We start from the raw sequence: 17,270 nt of genomic DNA, 5'->3' as shown, positions 1-17,270 counted from the left end.
ATCCTCTGCTTGATATAGTCTTAATTTAAGATTTTATCTTCATTTCCCTTTCTCATACGCTTTACTTTATTATTATTATTATTATTATTATTATTATTATTATTATATGCCAAATCTTAACAATCCGATCATTCGGATATTTTGAGAAGGATATGTGAGCAAGTAATGGAAATGCGAATTGGAGGGACATGAGAACGCTTAAAACGATGCAGAAAGAGACGATGAGAAGAAAGAGAGAGCATTGGGATCTTATGCAGAGGATCTGATACATGGCGTGATGAAATTCAGGGTGGATGAAACTTGGGTTAGTGTTCGACAAGCTCGCGGCATTCTCATGGAAGACCCAAAAAACGCAAACCAAAGAGGGAAATGGCAACACAAGTAACCATGTGCAAGGCGACTATCTTGCGGGCCGGAAAGGGTAAAAAGCAAATCAAAAGGAGTCGATCGAGAGAGAGAGAGAGAGTGGATGTAACACATCACTGACACCTGCACAGAAGAGGGAGAGAGAGAGAGAGAGAGCGCTCTGTTCAGGAGCAGTGGTTGCAGAAATGGCAGAGGCGAAGGTGAAGTCGCCCTCACCCTCGTCTCTTTGTGCCGTGAAACGCGGACTCCTCCACTCTCTCTCTGTCTCTCTCTCCCCTTCACTGGCCACTGCTTTTCTTTTTCTCCGTTGCTTCATTTCATCATACCCCTAAACCAAACAGACCCTCCACATTCTCTCTCACTCTTCTCTCTGCTTCCCGTCCATCGAACCCACTTTCGCTCACATTCTTTCTTTGTTCCAGATTTCGCATCGATCTCTTCCTCGCGATCTTCGTCGACGTTAAGCTGGACATGGGCATCGCTGTAAGACCCTGTTAGTTGCTCCTGTAATCTTGCTTTCCCCACCCATCGAGTATACGGCAGTCTACTATGTTTTCCGAAAATCAGTCCAGTTTCTTTTGTTGTAGATATGGTTCTGCTCTTGTTTTTACCCCTCTTTTCCTGAAGAAAAGACAAGTTCGGGATTATTAAGATTTTCCCTCGTTTCCCTGGTTTGCCGTTTGATGTGTGTAGCGTGCATGTTGCATTATATGCTCTCATGCCTTTGCTCTAACAAGTCTTTTAAGTGTTCTCGTCACTGTCCGTGCTTGAGCTGCTTTGATCTCTCTCTCTCTCTCTCTCTCTCTCTCTCTCTCTCTCTCTCTGCGTATAGAACTTTATGATTAATTCATGTTTTATTTGGAGGTGCTGGGGAATGACTGACAGTGGCAGAGTCTTCGAGACAAGAATGATACGAGTATAGGAAGAGACAAAAGTTTGCAATGATCTTGAAAAACCTCTCCGTAGCATTGCTCTGCTATCAGTGGGTGAAAAAACCAAAAAAGCTTCCTATTGAGTGAACTTGATTTACATGTAAATTGCTTAGAATTCAAGCTGCTGTGGAAGATTTGCTTCTACATTGATGGTTTACAGGGTAACCCATTTTGTAAGATTAAAGATGTCTTTTTTATTCAGCCAAAGCACAAAAAAAAGAAGATCATGGCAATGGATCTTTTTCTAAGATAAAGCGCTTTTATCCATTATCTATGTCCTAGGATGTGTTAGATGAGAATTCGGTCTGTTACAAAAAATTGTTTTTTTTTTTTGCTCGATGAGCAAGTGAGTATTATTCAGTGTCGTGAATCCGATCTTATTGCTGCTCACCACTAGTCATAATCTATATAGTTGCACTTCGATTTCAGTATAAGTTGGTTGAGTGAATCCTGTTAATTGACTGCTTTTTTAACAAATTCGAAGGTGACCGAGTTTTGGAAATGATAGAGAGGAACTTCGAAACTAGTTTCTGGTTCGAATTTTAAGGCCTTGTAGATCGCGAAGGACATGAAACCGTGTATAATGTCCATAACATAGTAAGAGCAGTGAGACCATAAGAGAGATTGATCTTCTGGTACCATAGTAATGTATTGGTAGATAACTGGAGTGCCTTATCGGCTTGTGCCTGCAACAATTCTGAAACCTGTGGAAAAATTTTTTATTTGGAGACCTCCTTTTGCTTTGTATGCTTGGTTCGTCGTCGACAATGTTGATTTTGTCTGACCAGTTTGTCATCTTCAATGTCGATCAGTGGCTGCCTGTAGATTGAGGATTCAACTGCTATATTAGAGCTTTAAGGGATGGCGACTTCGAATGGTGGATATCTTCATGCCAACAGCAGTCCTCCCGTCCCCGCGCCGACTCTCCTTCCTCCATGGCTCTCCAACTCCAGTGAGAATCCCACCCTCATGCCGTCCTCTCCATCCGTCACCCTGAGCCTCTCTCCTTCGACTGTCCCCGCCACTCCGATCCCTTGGCTCCAACCCCATGCCTCCTCTTTGGCTCTAGCCAACTCCCTCTCCCGCGGGCCTGGCCCCGCCTCTGGAGAGAACGCTCTGTTCTCCGAGCTCGTGGAGTGCTCGAGGGAGCTCGAGGAAGTGCAGCGCAACATGGCGGCACACAGGAAGGAGGCGGCGTGGGGGATGAGGAGGGCGGAGATGCAGCTGGAGTCGGAGCGGGCCCGGCGGAGGAGGGAGAAACTGGAGGAGATCGAGGCGAAGATCAGCGCCCTCAGGGAGGAGCAGAAGGTGAGCTTGGAGAGGATCGAGGCAGAGTACCGGGAGCAGCTGGCGGGGCTCCGGAGGGACGCCGAGGCTAAGGAGCAGAAGTTGGCGGACCAGTGGGCTTCCAAGCATGTCCGGCTCTCAAAATTCGTCGAGCAAATCGGGTACCGACCGAGGGTCGCTGAGCCGAGCGGGCGCTGAGGAAAATCTAAGTACATCTTGCTTGCTTACCTGCAATAACCCTCCTTCTCTTTCTCTGCCAAAGACTTGTTTGATTGTAATCGTGATGGGGTGAAGAATTTTCAGGATCATGCCAAATCCTTTCTTTTTGGCTTTGAATCATTGAAGCTGATGTCCTGTCCTGACTTCATGTATGAACCTGAGCTTTGGTTTTTCCTCGACCGTTGCATCTTATGTTTGTCAGAAAATTAGCATGGTGGGCTGTCAAAATTGGATGCTTGTCATGATCCTTATCGATCTGAGTGAAGTTTGTACCTCCCCTGAAGCTGGAAGTTGGTACTTGGTAGATAGTTAGTGACTTGCTGGTTGATCTCATGTTTGCTAAAATCAGATGAAATTAGCTCACGACTAGGTTCTCCAAAATCAGATGAAGTTGGTGGGCCACTGAGGTGCTGTTAGCGGTTTAAGTGAACAAACCATGCGCTTGTCCATTGTCTAGGGCTGTCAAAAAAAGCCCGAGACGACACGACCCGATACGACTAATGGGTTTGAAGGGCCCATGTGAGTTTGCTGTGATTCGAAAGGATTAGGACTCTCTTAGGTTAAATGTCACATAATCTGTCACGGCGCGAGTTGATCGTTCTTTTGACATCACGAGGGTAATCGTTTGGACAGTACACCGTGAATTAGCGGCCTTTTTCAGTGCAATCAATGTCATTGCAATGACCTCTCTGAAGCCCAAGACGACACGACCCGATACGACTAATGGGTTTGAAGGGCCCATGTGAGTTTGTTGTGATTCGAAAGGATTAGGACTCTCTTAGGTTAAATGTCACATAATCTGTCACGGCGCGAGTTGATCGTTCTTTTGACATTACGAGGGTAATCGTTTGAACAGTACACCGTGAATTAGCGGCCTTTTTCAGTGCAATCAATGTCATTGCAATGACCTCTCTGAAGTCCATGCCAAACTTCATGCCTAACTGCTATAAAAATAGCGTGGTCAGCCTCAAAGAGAGCTCCTTTTCCTCTGAAAATGACGTGAATTGAGAGCGGAGCTGATGTGAGAATCGACTCTCCATGGATAACTGAAGTTAGGCCGTCTGCACTGTGTTCGTTCCTGTTTTCGCCAACGTGACTCCCGCTGGAGAAGTCTCTTTCTAGGGCAGAAATCGATGGGAATGATCGATGGACACGTTTTTCTTGGAGGCTACGTGTCAATTCATTGATGGACAAACTATTTAAAGCAAGTCTCGTTCAAATGGAATCGTGGACCAAACTAGGGAATATAAGTAAATGTGGTGCTTGGTTTGACCCGTGGGAAGTACCATGGAAGCTAGATACAGATAGACCCATCAAATGGGCGTGTCGAGAGTCGGGTGAAAAATTATCCGGCTCAAATAGACTCATTTAATCCATTTTGACTTATTTTCATGCAATGCGAATATAGTGATACATACATACCTGACCCGAATTATATCTAACACACATTCATAAAACACTTTCATGTTTAACCCGATCTAGGAAAATTCACATCCAAATCGAGATGAATGTGCGGAGCGAGTGAGCGCGAGATGAGATGAGGGAGAGAGAGAATGAAAAGAGAATCATTAAAGTGAGTTGGGTATAAATAAGTTATAAACCCATTTATCGAGTATAACTAACCTATATTATCCGGATCCAAAAAGAAAAGAAAAAAGCAAAACCTATATTACAACTCAGCCCTTCATATATGGGTTGAGAAATGGGTTTGGACAGGACTCACAACACCTCTCAAACCCTTTCTCCTCGTCTCTACGCTCTTGACGACTGTCCGAATTTGAATCGACGTGAACCGGCAAAGAAGAAAAGTCGCCATACGATGTCTTGGACATCGGAGACCAAGCCACAACTGACGCACGAGCATACTTCATAGTTGCGACAACTAGTCAGTAGACAAATGTTCCCCAATCCTCCGCAACATCCTATACGATTCCATGCACACAAGTATAGTCGAAATGGGAGGAAAATTTGTTCAAAAATTCATAAACCTATCGTATCGCAACCAATTTAGTCCGAAATATTTCCATTGTGCCCTCTGAGTCATATAACTTTTGAAGATTTGTTAATTTAGTTCTCAACATTTTAATTGTATCGATTTAGTCATAAACCTTTTGAAGATTTGCTAATTTAGTCTTAAATATTTTGACGATATGTATGATTAAATTATCCGCCTTACAATAGATTTAGGTCTCTGAACAATTATCGTAAATTCAAGGAACCAGCCATAAGCGGCGAACGCAATGACACGTATGCATATGTGCAAAGTCAACCGTTATGCAGCAATAGTAAGAATTACGTGATGATACGTCAATAAAGTCTCCATTCATCGTCGGATGCAAGTGAAGTGGCTCCTTTTGTTCTTTTAGAAAGAGGGATAAGGGGGAGAGTCGTCGAATTGCATGTTCCCTCCCTCGTTCTTTAATTCAAATTAATCTCTCGGCATTACCAATGATTTGCCAATAATTCGATACTAATCATTGAAATACCGCTGTGTTCTTCGTACGTTGATGGGATTAGATGGTTAGATCTACGACTAATCATGGGTTATGGGGTTGGTGTGGGCAAAGGGGAAAATGTATGGAAACGTGGGAACTGGTGAAAGTGTGCCAACTTGGGGGAGGGAGAAGGGTCAACGTCGCTTCTAGAGCAATGCTCCTGTGAGGCTGTGACGTGCGACTGAAGAATCTCTCTCTCTCTCTCTCTCTCAACAACAAAAAAAAAAAAAACCAGATCGAGGAAGGAGACGACAGATCTCCTTGCCGTTTTAGTCGCTCGACTGACGTTGGACAGCAGTGGGACGCAGAACTCTTAACACGAAGGTACGAGTTAAGGAATTTCACGACATTTACATTCACAGCATTTCCCAAAGCTCACACTGCCGATCGGACATGACTACCAACGGCTCGAGGTGACATCGATCAACACAAGCCAAAAAAGGGATTGAACCGGCAATAAATCTGGCCAAAAAAAAAAAAACCGTGAGGGAAGGTGGAATTGCTACTTGAGCTGGTCTGTCCGATACGTTTTTGGAAAAAACCAATGAGGTCTCGAATAATATTAGATCATAACGTGAAAATCCAAAGAATGTAGCAAAAGTCGGTAAAAGTTACATTCGTTGAGTAGAGGATGGTTGCCTTGCCTCCGTTGGCTCTACTAGGTTCATCCCATCTAAGTGATACGTCCACCAGACATGTCATGTCAATCGATTCTAAGTAAACGAAAACTTCAAAAGAGATTATTCGGATAATCATTTAAGATCGAGTGATCTTATCTATATGAATCACTTAATAAGGCCTTTCCTATTGAGACTTGATGTGTTATACATGATAGATCCATCGATATCGTGATTTGATTTTTGCTTTCGTGACATGTAAATTTGGTGTCAAGGGACGACCATTGTTCTCGTAATTTGTGGAAAAATCCTGCGAAAGAGGGGAGCCGGGGGTAAATTTATAGAGAGGGAGGCATATTTTAATTGAATGGAGCACGTCGGGCAAGCATCTCGCACTTGGTGGTGTCGAGTGTCTAGTGTCCACTTCTCTAAAGTCGCTGTCGGACTCTGACGGGTGGGAGGTAATAATGCTACGATGTTTTCCGACCCGAGATGCTCCAACCCCTCGTATGCACTCCAAATAGTCTATCCACCAATTATTGTACCATAATGTCTTACATCAAAATCCTATGCTTTTTCACAAACCCTAAGGGCATATTGGGCTAGAAAAGTTTAGCTTATTCCAAAATATGCATCTAAACCACGGGCAAGCAAAAAAACATATCGGACCAAGAACCACCCGAACCGGACCGAAACGGTCAATTCGGTTCGATTTCAAAGGGTACTGGTCCGGTTCCCGAATCCACAAAATTGAAATCGGTAATTGTCGGTCCGGTTATCGCTTTCCGGGGCGGAACCGATCACCCGGACAAGACCGGCCATTTTTTTTTAAATTTTCATTTCAATTCTTAAAATTTTTAAAGATGCCATTTAAACTTCCAATTATTAAGGGTATTTCTATGAATTTAAAATGTAAATACATATTTCAAGCACATGCAACCGATTTCACTAAATTATTTGGGAACCGGACCGGATCGAGAACCGATAACCCCTGAACCAAATCTCTCTCTCTCTCTCTCTCTCTCTCTCTCTCTCTCTCTAGAAAATGAGTTCACTTTTGGAAGCAAAGAGAAGAGAAAATGAATTCACCTTCAAATGGGTCAGCCTAGTTTCCGTCCGGTAGAAAGATTTCGCGATCAAGAGACATATAAGATCAAAATCTTCTGAACTTTCCCTAAGATCATGTTTTTTCAGCTTAGTTCCATGTTAAATACAAATAAAATAACTTTAATATGTTATCTGACAGAAGTATATCTCCTTTGCTTGAAGGCAAGTGGAACTTGTAAATGGACATGCAAGATCGAAACGCCCACGCAATTCCTCGATCGCGAAGAATACGTGCAAGGTCAAACCCTTCCTTCATACTTAGAAAAGGCAATACAATGAATTTGTGCATGTATACTATATAGTTGCCTTGTGCTCGAAAAAGTGACGACGTAATAAACACACTTAGAACTTTTCATCAAAAGCAGCAACCCTTTGCATTCTCCGAGTAGAGTTTATTATAATTCTTCTTCATGAAAACAATAGAAAAGCAAAGCCGCTAATAAGTTAAAACAAGGAATTTCTTTATAGAAAAAATGTTTTTTTAATAAAGAAGAGAGGTTGGGACAACAAAATACCCTATACTGCACCCGCTGTCACACCAACACTCTAGATTTCTTTATCATGTCATAAAAAATCCTAAACTATACGCACAGTGAAACTAATACAAAAATATATATACATATTAAGCCGCTAAAACCCCCAAACTTATACTAGTGTGGCAAAAAAAAACTCTGCAATCCAAGAACACCGATACAAATTTGGGGCACGAATGACAAAAGAACAAAAAAGAGGTTCGAGTATTGGTGTCACAGTGGTTTAAGATTTTTTGTGATGGATGGATTATATTTTTGTCACACCGGTATAAATTTGGAGATTCTCTTGATAAAGGAAAACGGGTTTCGGTGTTATGGTGTCATCAAGTACGTCTTAGGACCCTTGGTTGCATTTTCCTAACAAGAAAAAAAGCAAAAGGAGGTCTCCCAAGGAGAGTGATGATGGATTCTAACAAACCCTAATATATTCAAAGAGAGGCACATCGACCGGGTCCAAATAGCACCGACGAGCTTCGAAATCACTCCACGTTTCCGCCACCAAATTAGACAAAACTTTTGAGGGTCGGTCGATTTCGATGTTGGCAGTTGCTGAGGGCGGTTCCTTCGAGGTCACCTCATGTTGGCGAGTCAGTAGGGAAGCCTCCAATTGTTGTTTATTTTCCCATCAATTAGTTATAGTTGTGGTTTGCAAATTAAACGTTGACTTCCGATGAAAGCCACCGGATTATTATTCTTCTCTTTTCCAATCTAAAGCAACTCATTCAAGTGGGTTAGTATGGATCTGCGTGTTAATTCCATTAGAGGAAAATCCGAATCGGTGCATTCTACTCTTCGATTGAGGGAAAGTTTCCATCCAGTTCGGTTGGACAGGCTTATGAAGGAAAAAGTTTAGAAAAAGTCCTAAACATTTTGCAACGATGCTAATTCAGTCATAAATTTTTTATATTTATGTCAATTAAGTCTATCCGGCCAATTTTAACTGGAAATCGTTGACATGGACGTTGGTTATTTTACGTGACATAACCGACGCCGACGTGAATTTTTTAAATATATATTTTAATTTCTTCTTAATTTTTCCATTAACTTTTGTTTGTTTTTAGACTAAGGGTGTCACGATCCTCACCGGTTCCGGGTGAGGGCTGCGATGCCCTCGTCGACTCGGGGACGGACTCGCGGCCCTCGCTCGCCTTGACCCGGATCCGGGGGAGGACTTGCAGCCCTCGTTTTGGCCTCCGAGGGCATCGGGGCCCTCAGAAAAAAAAAAACAAAAAGAAAAGATAAAAATAAAAAAATTATTGAAAAATATTTAAAATTGTTCACGTCGATCTTGGCGATACCACGTAGGATGATTGGTGTCCACGTCACCGATTTCTATCCAAATTGGTGGAATGAACTCAATTGGTACAAATGCAAAAAATTAAATTTGCACAATTAAAAGGTTTAGAACTGAATCGAGATCAATATAAAATGTTTATGACTTTGACGCTTTTTCCGGTGTCTCAATGTTTTCTATAACAAATGATTGGGTAGTTAGAAATGATGATTAGGGGTTGATCTTGATATTTGCTAATGGCTGGAGATTACTCTGCCATTACCATTCGGAACGGAATATAAAAAAGATGGTCTTGCCGCGACAACGACGCACCACCTCAGCCCGTTTTTTTTTTTTTTTCCGGCAGGACCACGATTTATTTTTCGGCGACCGACACAGATCGACCCGGTTATGAGCACGTAGTAGGCTCGGTTGCCGTAAAATTTTTAATTATTATTTTCGGGTCGAGATTGATCGGTGGAGAGTGATTAAATGGCAAAATTAGGGTGTCCCACGAGCAAAGTAGGTGAGAGAGAAATCATTCGTTCTTTGTTTATTGAGAGTGGTTGTACTGAAGTTGCTTGCGCAGTTCGATAACGAGGGATGGGAAGCCAAATCGTGATTCGATCGGACAGATGGCTAGAGATTAGATTTGGAAACTTCTGTCAGGGATACAATACAAGGTTGTCGTGGCAAGGATAATTTGTCGACCTAATTATTATTAATTTTTTGTCATCTTGTATGGCAACTTTCAAAATCACGAATTCAGCCTACTAAGCAATTTCATTGTCATTTCAAAGTGATGCTGCCAAGCGTGTTTGATTATGATAGAAATTATCATTATCATCATTTGATTCTCCACTCTTTATTCCCCTTCCTTCGATTTTCACTTTTTTATTTGAAAACTCAAATTTTTACGACAACTTTGCACGTTCGAATTCAGATGGATTTTGCGCTAAATCGACAAAAGCAACGTCGAAGATACGCGCAAAGGCTTTGAGCTAGCCTTTTTCCCCACTTGGTGCGTGAGAATTTCGAGGTCCAAAACCCATGCCAAGGCCTCGTATAAAGGTGGCGTGACCTCGTATAAAGGTGGCGTTTTCCGTAACTTCGGCCGTCTAGTTTCACCAAGTCGCTCGTGGAAAAATCTCTTAGATGACCTGTGCGCGTGTAAGCCTAATTACATTTGAGCCCTTAGTTTTAGCGGGGTCTCACGTAAGACTCGCACGATCTAAAGATCGAGATACATTAAATTCACATGTTTCGTAGCACTCGAGAATATCTTGCTTTTGGGTGTGGTGCGTTTAGTTCCGTTACCGCATGTATCAATAATTTAGGAGGGAAAAATAGCGTGATCGATGAACGGTTTCATAGTTTGAAGAATGAACCACTACCATATTCAAACGCTTTGCTCCACTAAGCTCGTATTCATGGAAGGAAAGTGTAGGCAAAGGGGAGGGGGATAATTATCGAAAAAGTCATAAGCTTGTTGTACGGATGCTATTCGGTCATAAACTTTTCAGTTTAACTAATTGAATCTTAAATTTTTGGATAGTTTTCAAATATAGTTTTTCCGACCAATTTTGGCCCAAAAATTACTGACGTGAACGTCGTCCGTCCTACGTCGAATGGCCGACGCTCACCTGGATAATTTTTGCGATTTTTCTTAAAAGTTTGAATTGTTCTGTTCATTTCATTCATCAAAAAGAATTTTTTTGTTAAAAATGCAAAAGAAAAAAATGTCCACGTCGGCGCCGACCGCGCCACGTGGGGCGGCCGGCGTCCACGTCGGCGATTCCCGACCAAAATTGGACAGAATGACTGGAAAATCTTCTAAAGATGTAGGACTAAATTGGTCAAATTAAAAAGTTTATGACTAAATTAATATTCGTGGGTGTCTAAGCATCCGAGAATGTGGAGAATCTTGCAGCAAAAAAAAAAAAAAACTGACGACATTCGCTATATTCCTCGGATGACATCTTGAATTGTATAGATGCGGGGTGTTTTTGTCGCTTGGACATGGCGGACGCTTATGGGCAATTTATTCTTTCCTTCTCCTTTTGTCCTTTTAAGGTAATAATGCATCTTCCAAAAAATTCATGAAATCGATGCCATAATGGAACAACCCAAGTAGGGCGAAAAATTAGTTTGCTTGGGGTTGTAAACAAAACGTATGCACCGTGTGCTTAGCAGTAATCAAAGAACAAATGGGGTTTAACAAAAGAAAAAAGAACAGTTTAGCCGAAAGTGATTAACGTCACGTTTCCAATAATGAAATCCAAAGACTATGCTCATCGGAATGTGGGAACGAGTCAAAAAGAGCAATGTGTGAATGGGATGGAATGAACATTGATCGAAGTGGGGGAGGAAGATTCAAAATCTCAACAAAGCCTCACCATCAATCACCACCTCACCCCCACCCAACTTAGAACCCAATTTGACCCCAAAAAAAAAAAAAAAAAACCCTTAGAAGCAACTTAGCAAAATGGCAAATTAAATTAAGGATTTTGCTCGCATGACAATTCTTTGAGTGATTATGAAAATAACAATATGTTTTGAACCGAAAATTGTTTAAAAAGTGGACCCTCACATAATTGTTATTTATTTTTTGTGGCACAAGACAAACTAGAGACTGTTATATAATTAATTCTCTTTAATTAAAAGATCAAAATTAAGCACTTCAACCCATCTTAAATTTTGACCTTTACCTAACTAATTAATCACAATACCGACCGGCCCCTTCAACACTTAAAAAAAAAAAAAACAAAAGAAGGGGAAAATGCAACCGTTTACTTTTCAAAACCCAATGCCAATGTCATTTTCCGTAAATAAACCCAACTCCGGCCCTTCTTTACACGGCCCGAGCTGCTTATATACGAGAAAGAACCCCTCGTGGCTCACACTCTTGCCTCAGACCCGCCTCTCGCACTTCTCGCCGGAGAACAATTTCCCGGCGGCCCAACTCTCTCTCTCTCTCTACAAATAATCCTTCGTTTCTCGTTCTGATCTCGGAATTTCGGGCCTCCGATCGTTCGGCAGATCATCGCCCTGAGATCGGACCGAAAGGAAAAGAAAGCAAAGAACAGAGAAAGCTCGAAGAAACGAAGCCGGACGGGAGCGCTCGAGAGAGAGGGAGAGCCGAAATCGGAATGGGGTCGGAGCTGATTTACAGGGGGCACGACGCGCAGCCGATGCCGGACACGTACTCGCCGAAGCCCGACAAGCCGTGGCTCCCGGTGGCCCGCGCGATGCGGTACCTGCTCCGGGAGCAGCGCCTCGTCTTCGTCCTCGTCGGCATTGCCATCGCCACTCTCCTCTTCACCGTCTTCCCCGGCAGCCCCTCAACCCACTCTGGATACGGATCCGGGCAATACGAACCGATCCCGGGCGCCCACATGGCCCACTACAACAGCTTCAACCGGTTCGAGAGCGAGCACGCGCTGTACCAGCAACGCGCTGGGTTCGGGTCGGTGAGCGGGAAGGTGCCTCTTGGTTTGAAGCGCAAGGGGCTGCGGATCGTGGTGACGGGCGGGGCCGGGTTCGTCGGGTCGCACCTGGTGGACCGGCTTATCACGAGGGGCGACAGCGTGATCGTCGTGGACAACTTCTTCACGGGGCGTAAGGAGAACGTGATGCACCATTTCGGGAACCCCCGGTTCGAGCTGATCCGGCACGACGTCGTCGAGCCGCTCCTCCTGGAGGTCGACCAGATCTACCACCTGGCCTGCCCGGCGTCGCCGGTCCACTACAAGTTCAATCCAGTCAAGACTATCATATCCTTCCAATCTTAATCTTCCGTGTCAGTCGATTCATCTTTTCGAAAGTTTGAATTTTGAATTTTGTTGTCTGGGGTGATTGAATTCTTGCATTGCGGGTGTGTTTGGAGTCCTTAATTGGGTGATCTTACAAGACGAACGTGGTGGGGACGTTGAACATGCTCGGGTTGGCGAAGCGGGTCGGGGCGCGATTCCTGCTGACGAGCACCAGCGAGGTGTACGGAGATCCGCTGCAACACCCTCAGGTCGAGACTTACTGGGGCAATGTCAATCCCATCGGTACTTTCTCTCTCTCTCCCTCCCTCTCTCCCACACATCGTGGTTCTGAGTATAGCGGTCGTCGAAGCGGCACATGATAGCAAAGCATTAATGTCACCATTTATGCTAAATTTCGTTCTTTTTGGGCCGAAAATTTGTCGTAATGAGCTGAATAAAGGGGGAAGTCAATATGGTAATGAGGTTCCTTCATACTGTCCTAAATGAGAAATAGGTTCATGACAAGTCCAATTCTTTCTCGCTCGTCCGAACTCCGAATCCTTAGCTATCATGAGGGTCTTAACTCTCGAGTTGATGGATCTGGTATTCGAGCTCAACTCTACATTGGGAGAATAGATAATTCGTTTTAGTCCTCAGAAGAAGTCCCCAAATTGGGTCTGTCAAAACTTACTTGTAAGTTAAAGGCCTTGAATTTGAGAGAGAGAGAGAGAGAGAGAGAGATCTGAGAAGATGTAGGTGGGCCACATGTGGTCCGAAAGCCGGACGGCTGATATTAAATCAGGGGGGCAGATGGGGGAGAAATCTGACAATGGTTTCTTTTTTTGGTTGTTGGGACGAGACAGGTGTCCGAAGCTGCTACGACGAGGGAAAGCGTACTGCCGAGACGTTGACCATGGACTACCACCGAGGAGCCGGCGTCGAGGTAAAATACGAAGGGAAAAAAAAAAAAGACTGTTTCTTCTCTGTTTTTCCACTTTTTGCATTTCATTTCTTTCTTGTTCTTTGGTTAGTTACTGAAGACAAGAAAAATCGAAACCATGAGAAAATGGGTCCTCCCGAAATGTTAAACTTGCTAAAATTTGATGTAACTTTACAGGATTGAGGGATGAGGGGTCTAAGGCATGTCTCTGCTTGTCTGTCTGTGTGCAGGTGAGGATTGCCAGGATCTTCAACACGTACGGCCCTCGCATGTGCATCGATGACGGTCGTGTCGTCAGCAACTTTGTTGCGCAGGTATTTCTCTTTCTTTTTCAACCCCTTTTCCTTTTTCCTTTTTTTTTTCGCTTTCAATTACAAGGAAACGAAAAGCTTCCAACTGGGTTCCCATATGAACGCGTATTTGCCGAGTAAAGGTTGGAACTTTTCCGGTATCGTTTAGTCTGAAAACTGTGCTTGTTCTTTGGGTTGGAAGTGTCCTCGTCACGTTCGATCGAGAGAGAGAGAGAGAGAGAGAGAGTTTGATGTTGATGGGTGTGAGTGTCGAAATCGTGATTTGCGGCAATTTATGCAGGCATTGAGGAAGGAACCGATGACCGTCTATGGGGATGGGAAGCAGACAAGGAGCTTCCAATACGTTTCTGACTTGGTAAGCATCAGTCCCTTCTAGCTTAAATTAATCTATGCCGCTCAATTTTGGAATTTCGTTTGTCCTCGTGTCAGTCAACAAGGCTCGATCCTTTAATCTTTTTTTTTTTTGGACAGAATTTTTTTTTTTCCAGATCTCAAAAGCCACTTTCTTTTATTTCTTTCTTTATTTTATTTATTTTTTTGGATTTTCAAATCTGGTTTGCCGATGAAAGTGAACAGGGACATTCAGACCAAAAAACAAATACAAGAAAACTGAGACATGCTTGCCCTTTTTCCTCGTGTTTGCCCCATGTAAAATCCAAGCAAGTACGGTGCATGCACATGGCATGTGATTGGATATGTCCCGAGTCCAGATAAATAAAGGAAGATGCACTATTATTGAGTTCCCCCGTTAACAAAAACTGGGAAATCAAAGCAAGGTTTCTTTTTTCATCATGAAGAATCTGCTTCGTTTTTTTTTTTTTTTTTTGCATTTTGTTTCCTTGAGATCTCGGGCAGTGCCTTTTCTAATTCATTTTCTGATTGACATGGTCTATAACTTGGAAGGTACAAATGACTTGGGCCACTGCCATCGTCCTATTTGGGCCACTTTTTAGTTTTGTTTGGACAACTTTGGACCACATATATTCAGATTAGGTTAGGTTGTTCTGGCATTCTATGGTTCTCACTGCCGGTCTTTGCCCTTAGCACCATTTGATCAAATGGGTGCATTCTTTCGGCATTATTGACATTCGGATAGACAAAAATTCTCTCTTTAAGGTATCTTCAAACTATAAACTGCCTCTGGCATTGGCAGAGCACACACTCCTCTGCTCTTGAAAAACTTCATGGTGAAACTAAGCTAATAGTGCAAAAGTGGGCAAAATATGATGGTTACTGATGAGAAATTAGTTGCGGATTTGTTTGCATTGGCATTGCATCTTGATTGCTACAGCATAAGACACAAGCGTGCCTTAGTTATCTACTAACTTAGCAGTAACCTCCCATTCTGCAATGTGGTGCATGTGACAATAGGTCGAGGGTCTGATGCGTCTGATGGAAGGCGAGCATGTAGGACCTTTCAATCTTGGAAATCCTGGTGAATTCACCATGCTTGAGCTTGCCGAGGTACAGTGAACAATTCTCCTAACACATACTTAAGGCAATGTTTCACCGCTTGTCTGCTCTGCATCTATGCGATGTTTACATCAGCTGAATATGAGATTATAGAAAATCAAGCGAGATTTATTAGTTCTTGAAATGGAACATGATATGATGGTTTTTGTCATTTGTGTGCTGGCAGGTGGTGAAGGAGACAATCGATCCAAACGCTAAGATTGAGTTCAAGCCAAACACAGAAGATGACCCGCACAAGAGGAAGCCCGACATCACAAGGGCCAAGGAGTTGCTTGGTTGGGAGCCAAAGGTCCCGCTCCGCAAGGGTCTGCCTCTTATGGTATCAGACTTCAGACAGCGCATCTTCGGAGACCACAAGGAAGGGGTCGCATCAGGCAGTTCGTCTTCTTAGGTTGGGAGCACATTATACAGTGAAATGAGATGGTGGGGGAAGGATCGAGAGAAATTGCGTCGGATGACACGCTAGAACTTCCCCTGGACCTAGAAATCATAAATACCATCTCTTCCCCTGGACCTAGAAACCATAAATACGAGCACAGATGGTAGCGAAGCATGTTTCACTCTTTTACATTCTCTGTGGAACTAGCGTTTTAGAGGCATAATCTCGATTCAATATGTTTACCATCTTTGTAATTTTCACGCTATTATCATCTGGTGGACTTATAGAGATGGAAGTTTCCCAGATTTTTTTGCCCTTTTTGGCCCGTTTCTTGCGCATATGAGGAACACCATAATACAGCTAGTTCTGTATTTCTCTTCAGCTTCAGCAATATGTGACTTTGAGTTTCCTGTTCCTTCTCCAACTTACAATTTTTCCATTTTGCAACAACCCGAAAGAGAATCTATTGTCGTCATGCACTTCACAATCAGGATCCTCTGGGCAATGATCCTCAACGGCCAAGGAATCAAGTTCCAAGTGAACTGCAATAGCCAACCCTCAGAAGAAAAAGTGAAGCTTTGAGTGAGTCTGTCTTGCACCTGTACCAGCTCTTGTCTGACTTGGGGCATGAACAAACCCACTGGAATGAAAAAATATCCAGTGGTTTCTTCTCGCCGCGTCATCATCCTATGTGGCATGCGTTCTGTTGTTTTTATCAAATCGCTACTTGGCACTCATATCCTTACGTGGAGATGAATGAAACAAATTGAAAATGTTATTTTTTCTCTCTCTTCCTCTTCCTTCTAGCCACCGCTCCGGCTGCTTGTATCAATTATGGTCCCCGCTCTGCCGCAACCTTCATCCACGAGCCCTCTATCCTGCCATGTCCGTCACGCCAGCAATGAGCTGAGTTCCCTCCCTCCTCCGGAGCCTAATCACAGTCACGATATCAGACCTCACTTGTCGCGGCCATGGACGAGGTGCTGCCTCAAATCTCAATATTGGCCGCCGGCAATACGGAGCCGAAGACGAATAGAGGAAGTCGCAAGCAGATTGTGGATCTCTTGGTCAACTTAACCATTCGAGTTTGGATTTGCGGATTGTAATTTTTATTTTTCCATACCCTGGTGCGAGCTGCAATGAAAAAAGGAAGGCTTTTAACATTCGAATCTCTGGGTTTCTTTTTATTTCCCCAGCTTCCACAGATTTCCCAAAAGTTGTTTGTGGCCATGTCTTCTACCCTTTGGTCAAAAAGATTTTTGACGTACGTTTGATCTAAAAACTCCTCGAAATCTTTTGGTTAACAGGAAAAGCCAAGAGACTCACTATCCCTTCTTTGTCTCAAGGATTCTTTCCCATTTTTTTTTCTCCCCTCAAGAGAGTTGTATGTGTTCCAGATTTTTGGTCAAACGGGGGTAAAGATGGCCACAAAGACAGCGGAGATGGAAGGCCATTTCTGGCGAAGATGAAGCTGACAATGACAACGACGGAGGGATGGCTCGGGTTTGGACGTGCATCAGAACAGATCAAAATTCAAATGACATCAGAACCTCCAATAGAAGCACTGAACGAGGCCTCATCAAACT

General features: G+C 43.3%; 2 protein-coding genes across 5 annotated transcripts; both read left to right on the top strand.

Moving 5' to 3' along the window:
* Positions 1 to 451: 451 nt before the first annotated feature.
* LOC115750206 (UDP-glucuronic acid decarboxylase 2-like) lies at positions 452 to 16,075 on the top strand. 2 transcript variants are annotated; one of them, XM_030687400.2, is made up of 10 exons: positions 452 to 465; positions 498 to 521; positions 11,958 to 12,602; positions 12,737 to 12,884; positions 13,445 to 13,524; positions 13,752 to 13,835; positions 14,113 to 14,187; positions 15,204 to 15,296; positions 15,472 to 15,803; positions 15,838 to 16,075. In XM_030687400.2, the coding sequence occupies exons 3-9, from the start codon at positions 11,979 to 11,981 to the stop codon at positions 15,694 to 15,696; spliced, it is 1,329 nt and encodes a 442-aa protein (XP_030543260.1). In that variant the 5' UTR covers positions 452 to 465; positions 498 to 521; positions 11,958 to 11,978; the 3' UTR covers positions 15,697 to 15,803; positions 15,838 to 16,075. The 2 variants fall into 2 exon arrangements, with proteins under 2 accessions (XP_030543260.1, XP_030543258.1); XM_030687398.2 differs by lacking the exons at positions 452 to 465; positions 498 to 521 and having other exon boundaries at positions 11,720 to 12,602.
* On the top strand, positions 673 to 2,984 carry LOC115750209 (transcription factor AS1-like). Of its 3 annotated transcripts, XM_030687405.2 has the most exons (3): positions 673 to 849; positions 1,231 to 1,398; positions 2,111 to 2,984. In XM_030687405.2, exon 3 carries the CDS (start codon positions 2,160 to 2,162, stop codon positions 2,781 to 2,783), a length of 624 nt encoding a protein of 207 aa, XP_030543265.1. In that variant the 5' UTR covers positions 673 to 849; positions 1,231 to 1,398; positions 2,111 to 2,159; the 3' UTR covers positions 2,784 to 2,984. The 3 variants fall into 3 exon arrangements, with proteins under 3 accessions (XP_030543265.1, XP_030543264.1, XP_030543266.1); XM_030687404.2 differs by lacking the exon at positions 1,231 to 1,398; XM_030687406.2 differs by lacking the exons at positions 673 to 849; positions 1,231 to 1,398 and adding an exon at positions 1,426 to 1,459.
* Positions 16,076 to 17,270: the final 1,195 nt, after the last annotated feature.

Source organism: Rhodamnia argentea, chromosome 1, assembly GCF_020921035.1.
Source record: "Rhodamnia argentea isolate NSW1041297 chromosome 1, ASM2092103v1, whole genome shotgun sequence".
In the NCBI taxonomy this organism is placed as follows: domain Eukaryota; kingdom Viridiplantae; phylum Streptophyta; class Magnoliopsida; order Myrtales; family Myrtaceae; genus Rhodamnia; species Rhodamnia argentea.
Note: the sequence above shows the minus strand (reverse complement) of the source record. Positions and strands in the feature narration are given on the sequence as shown.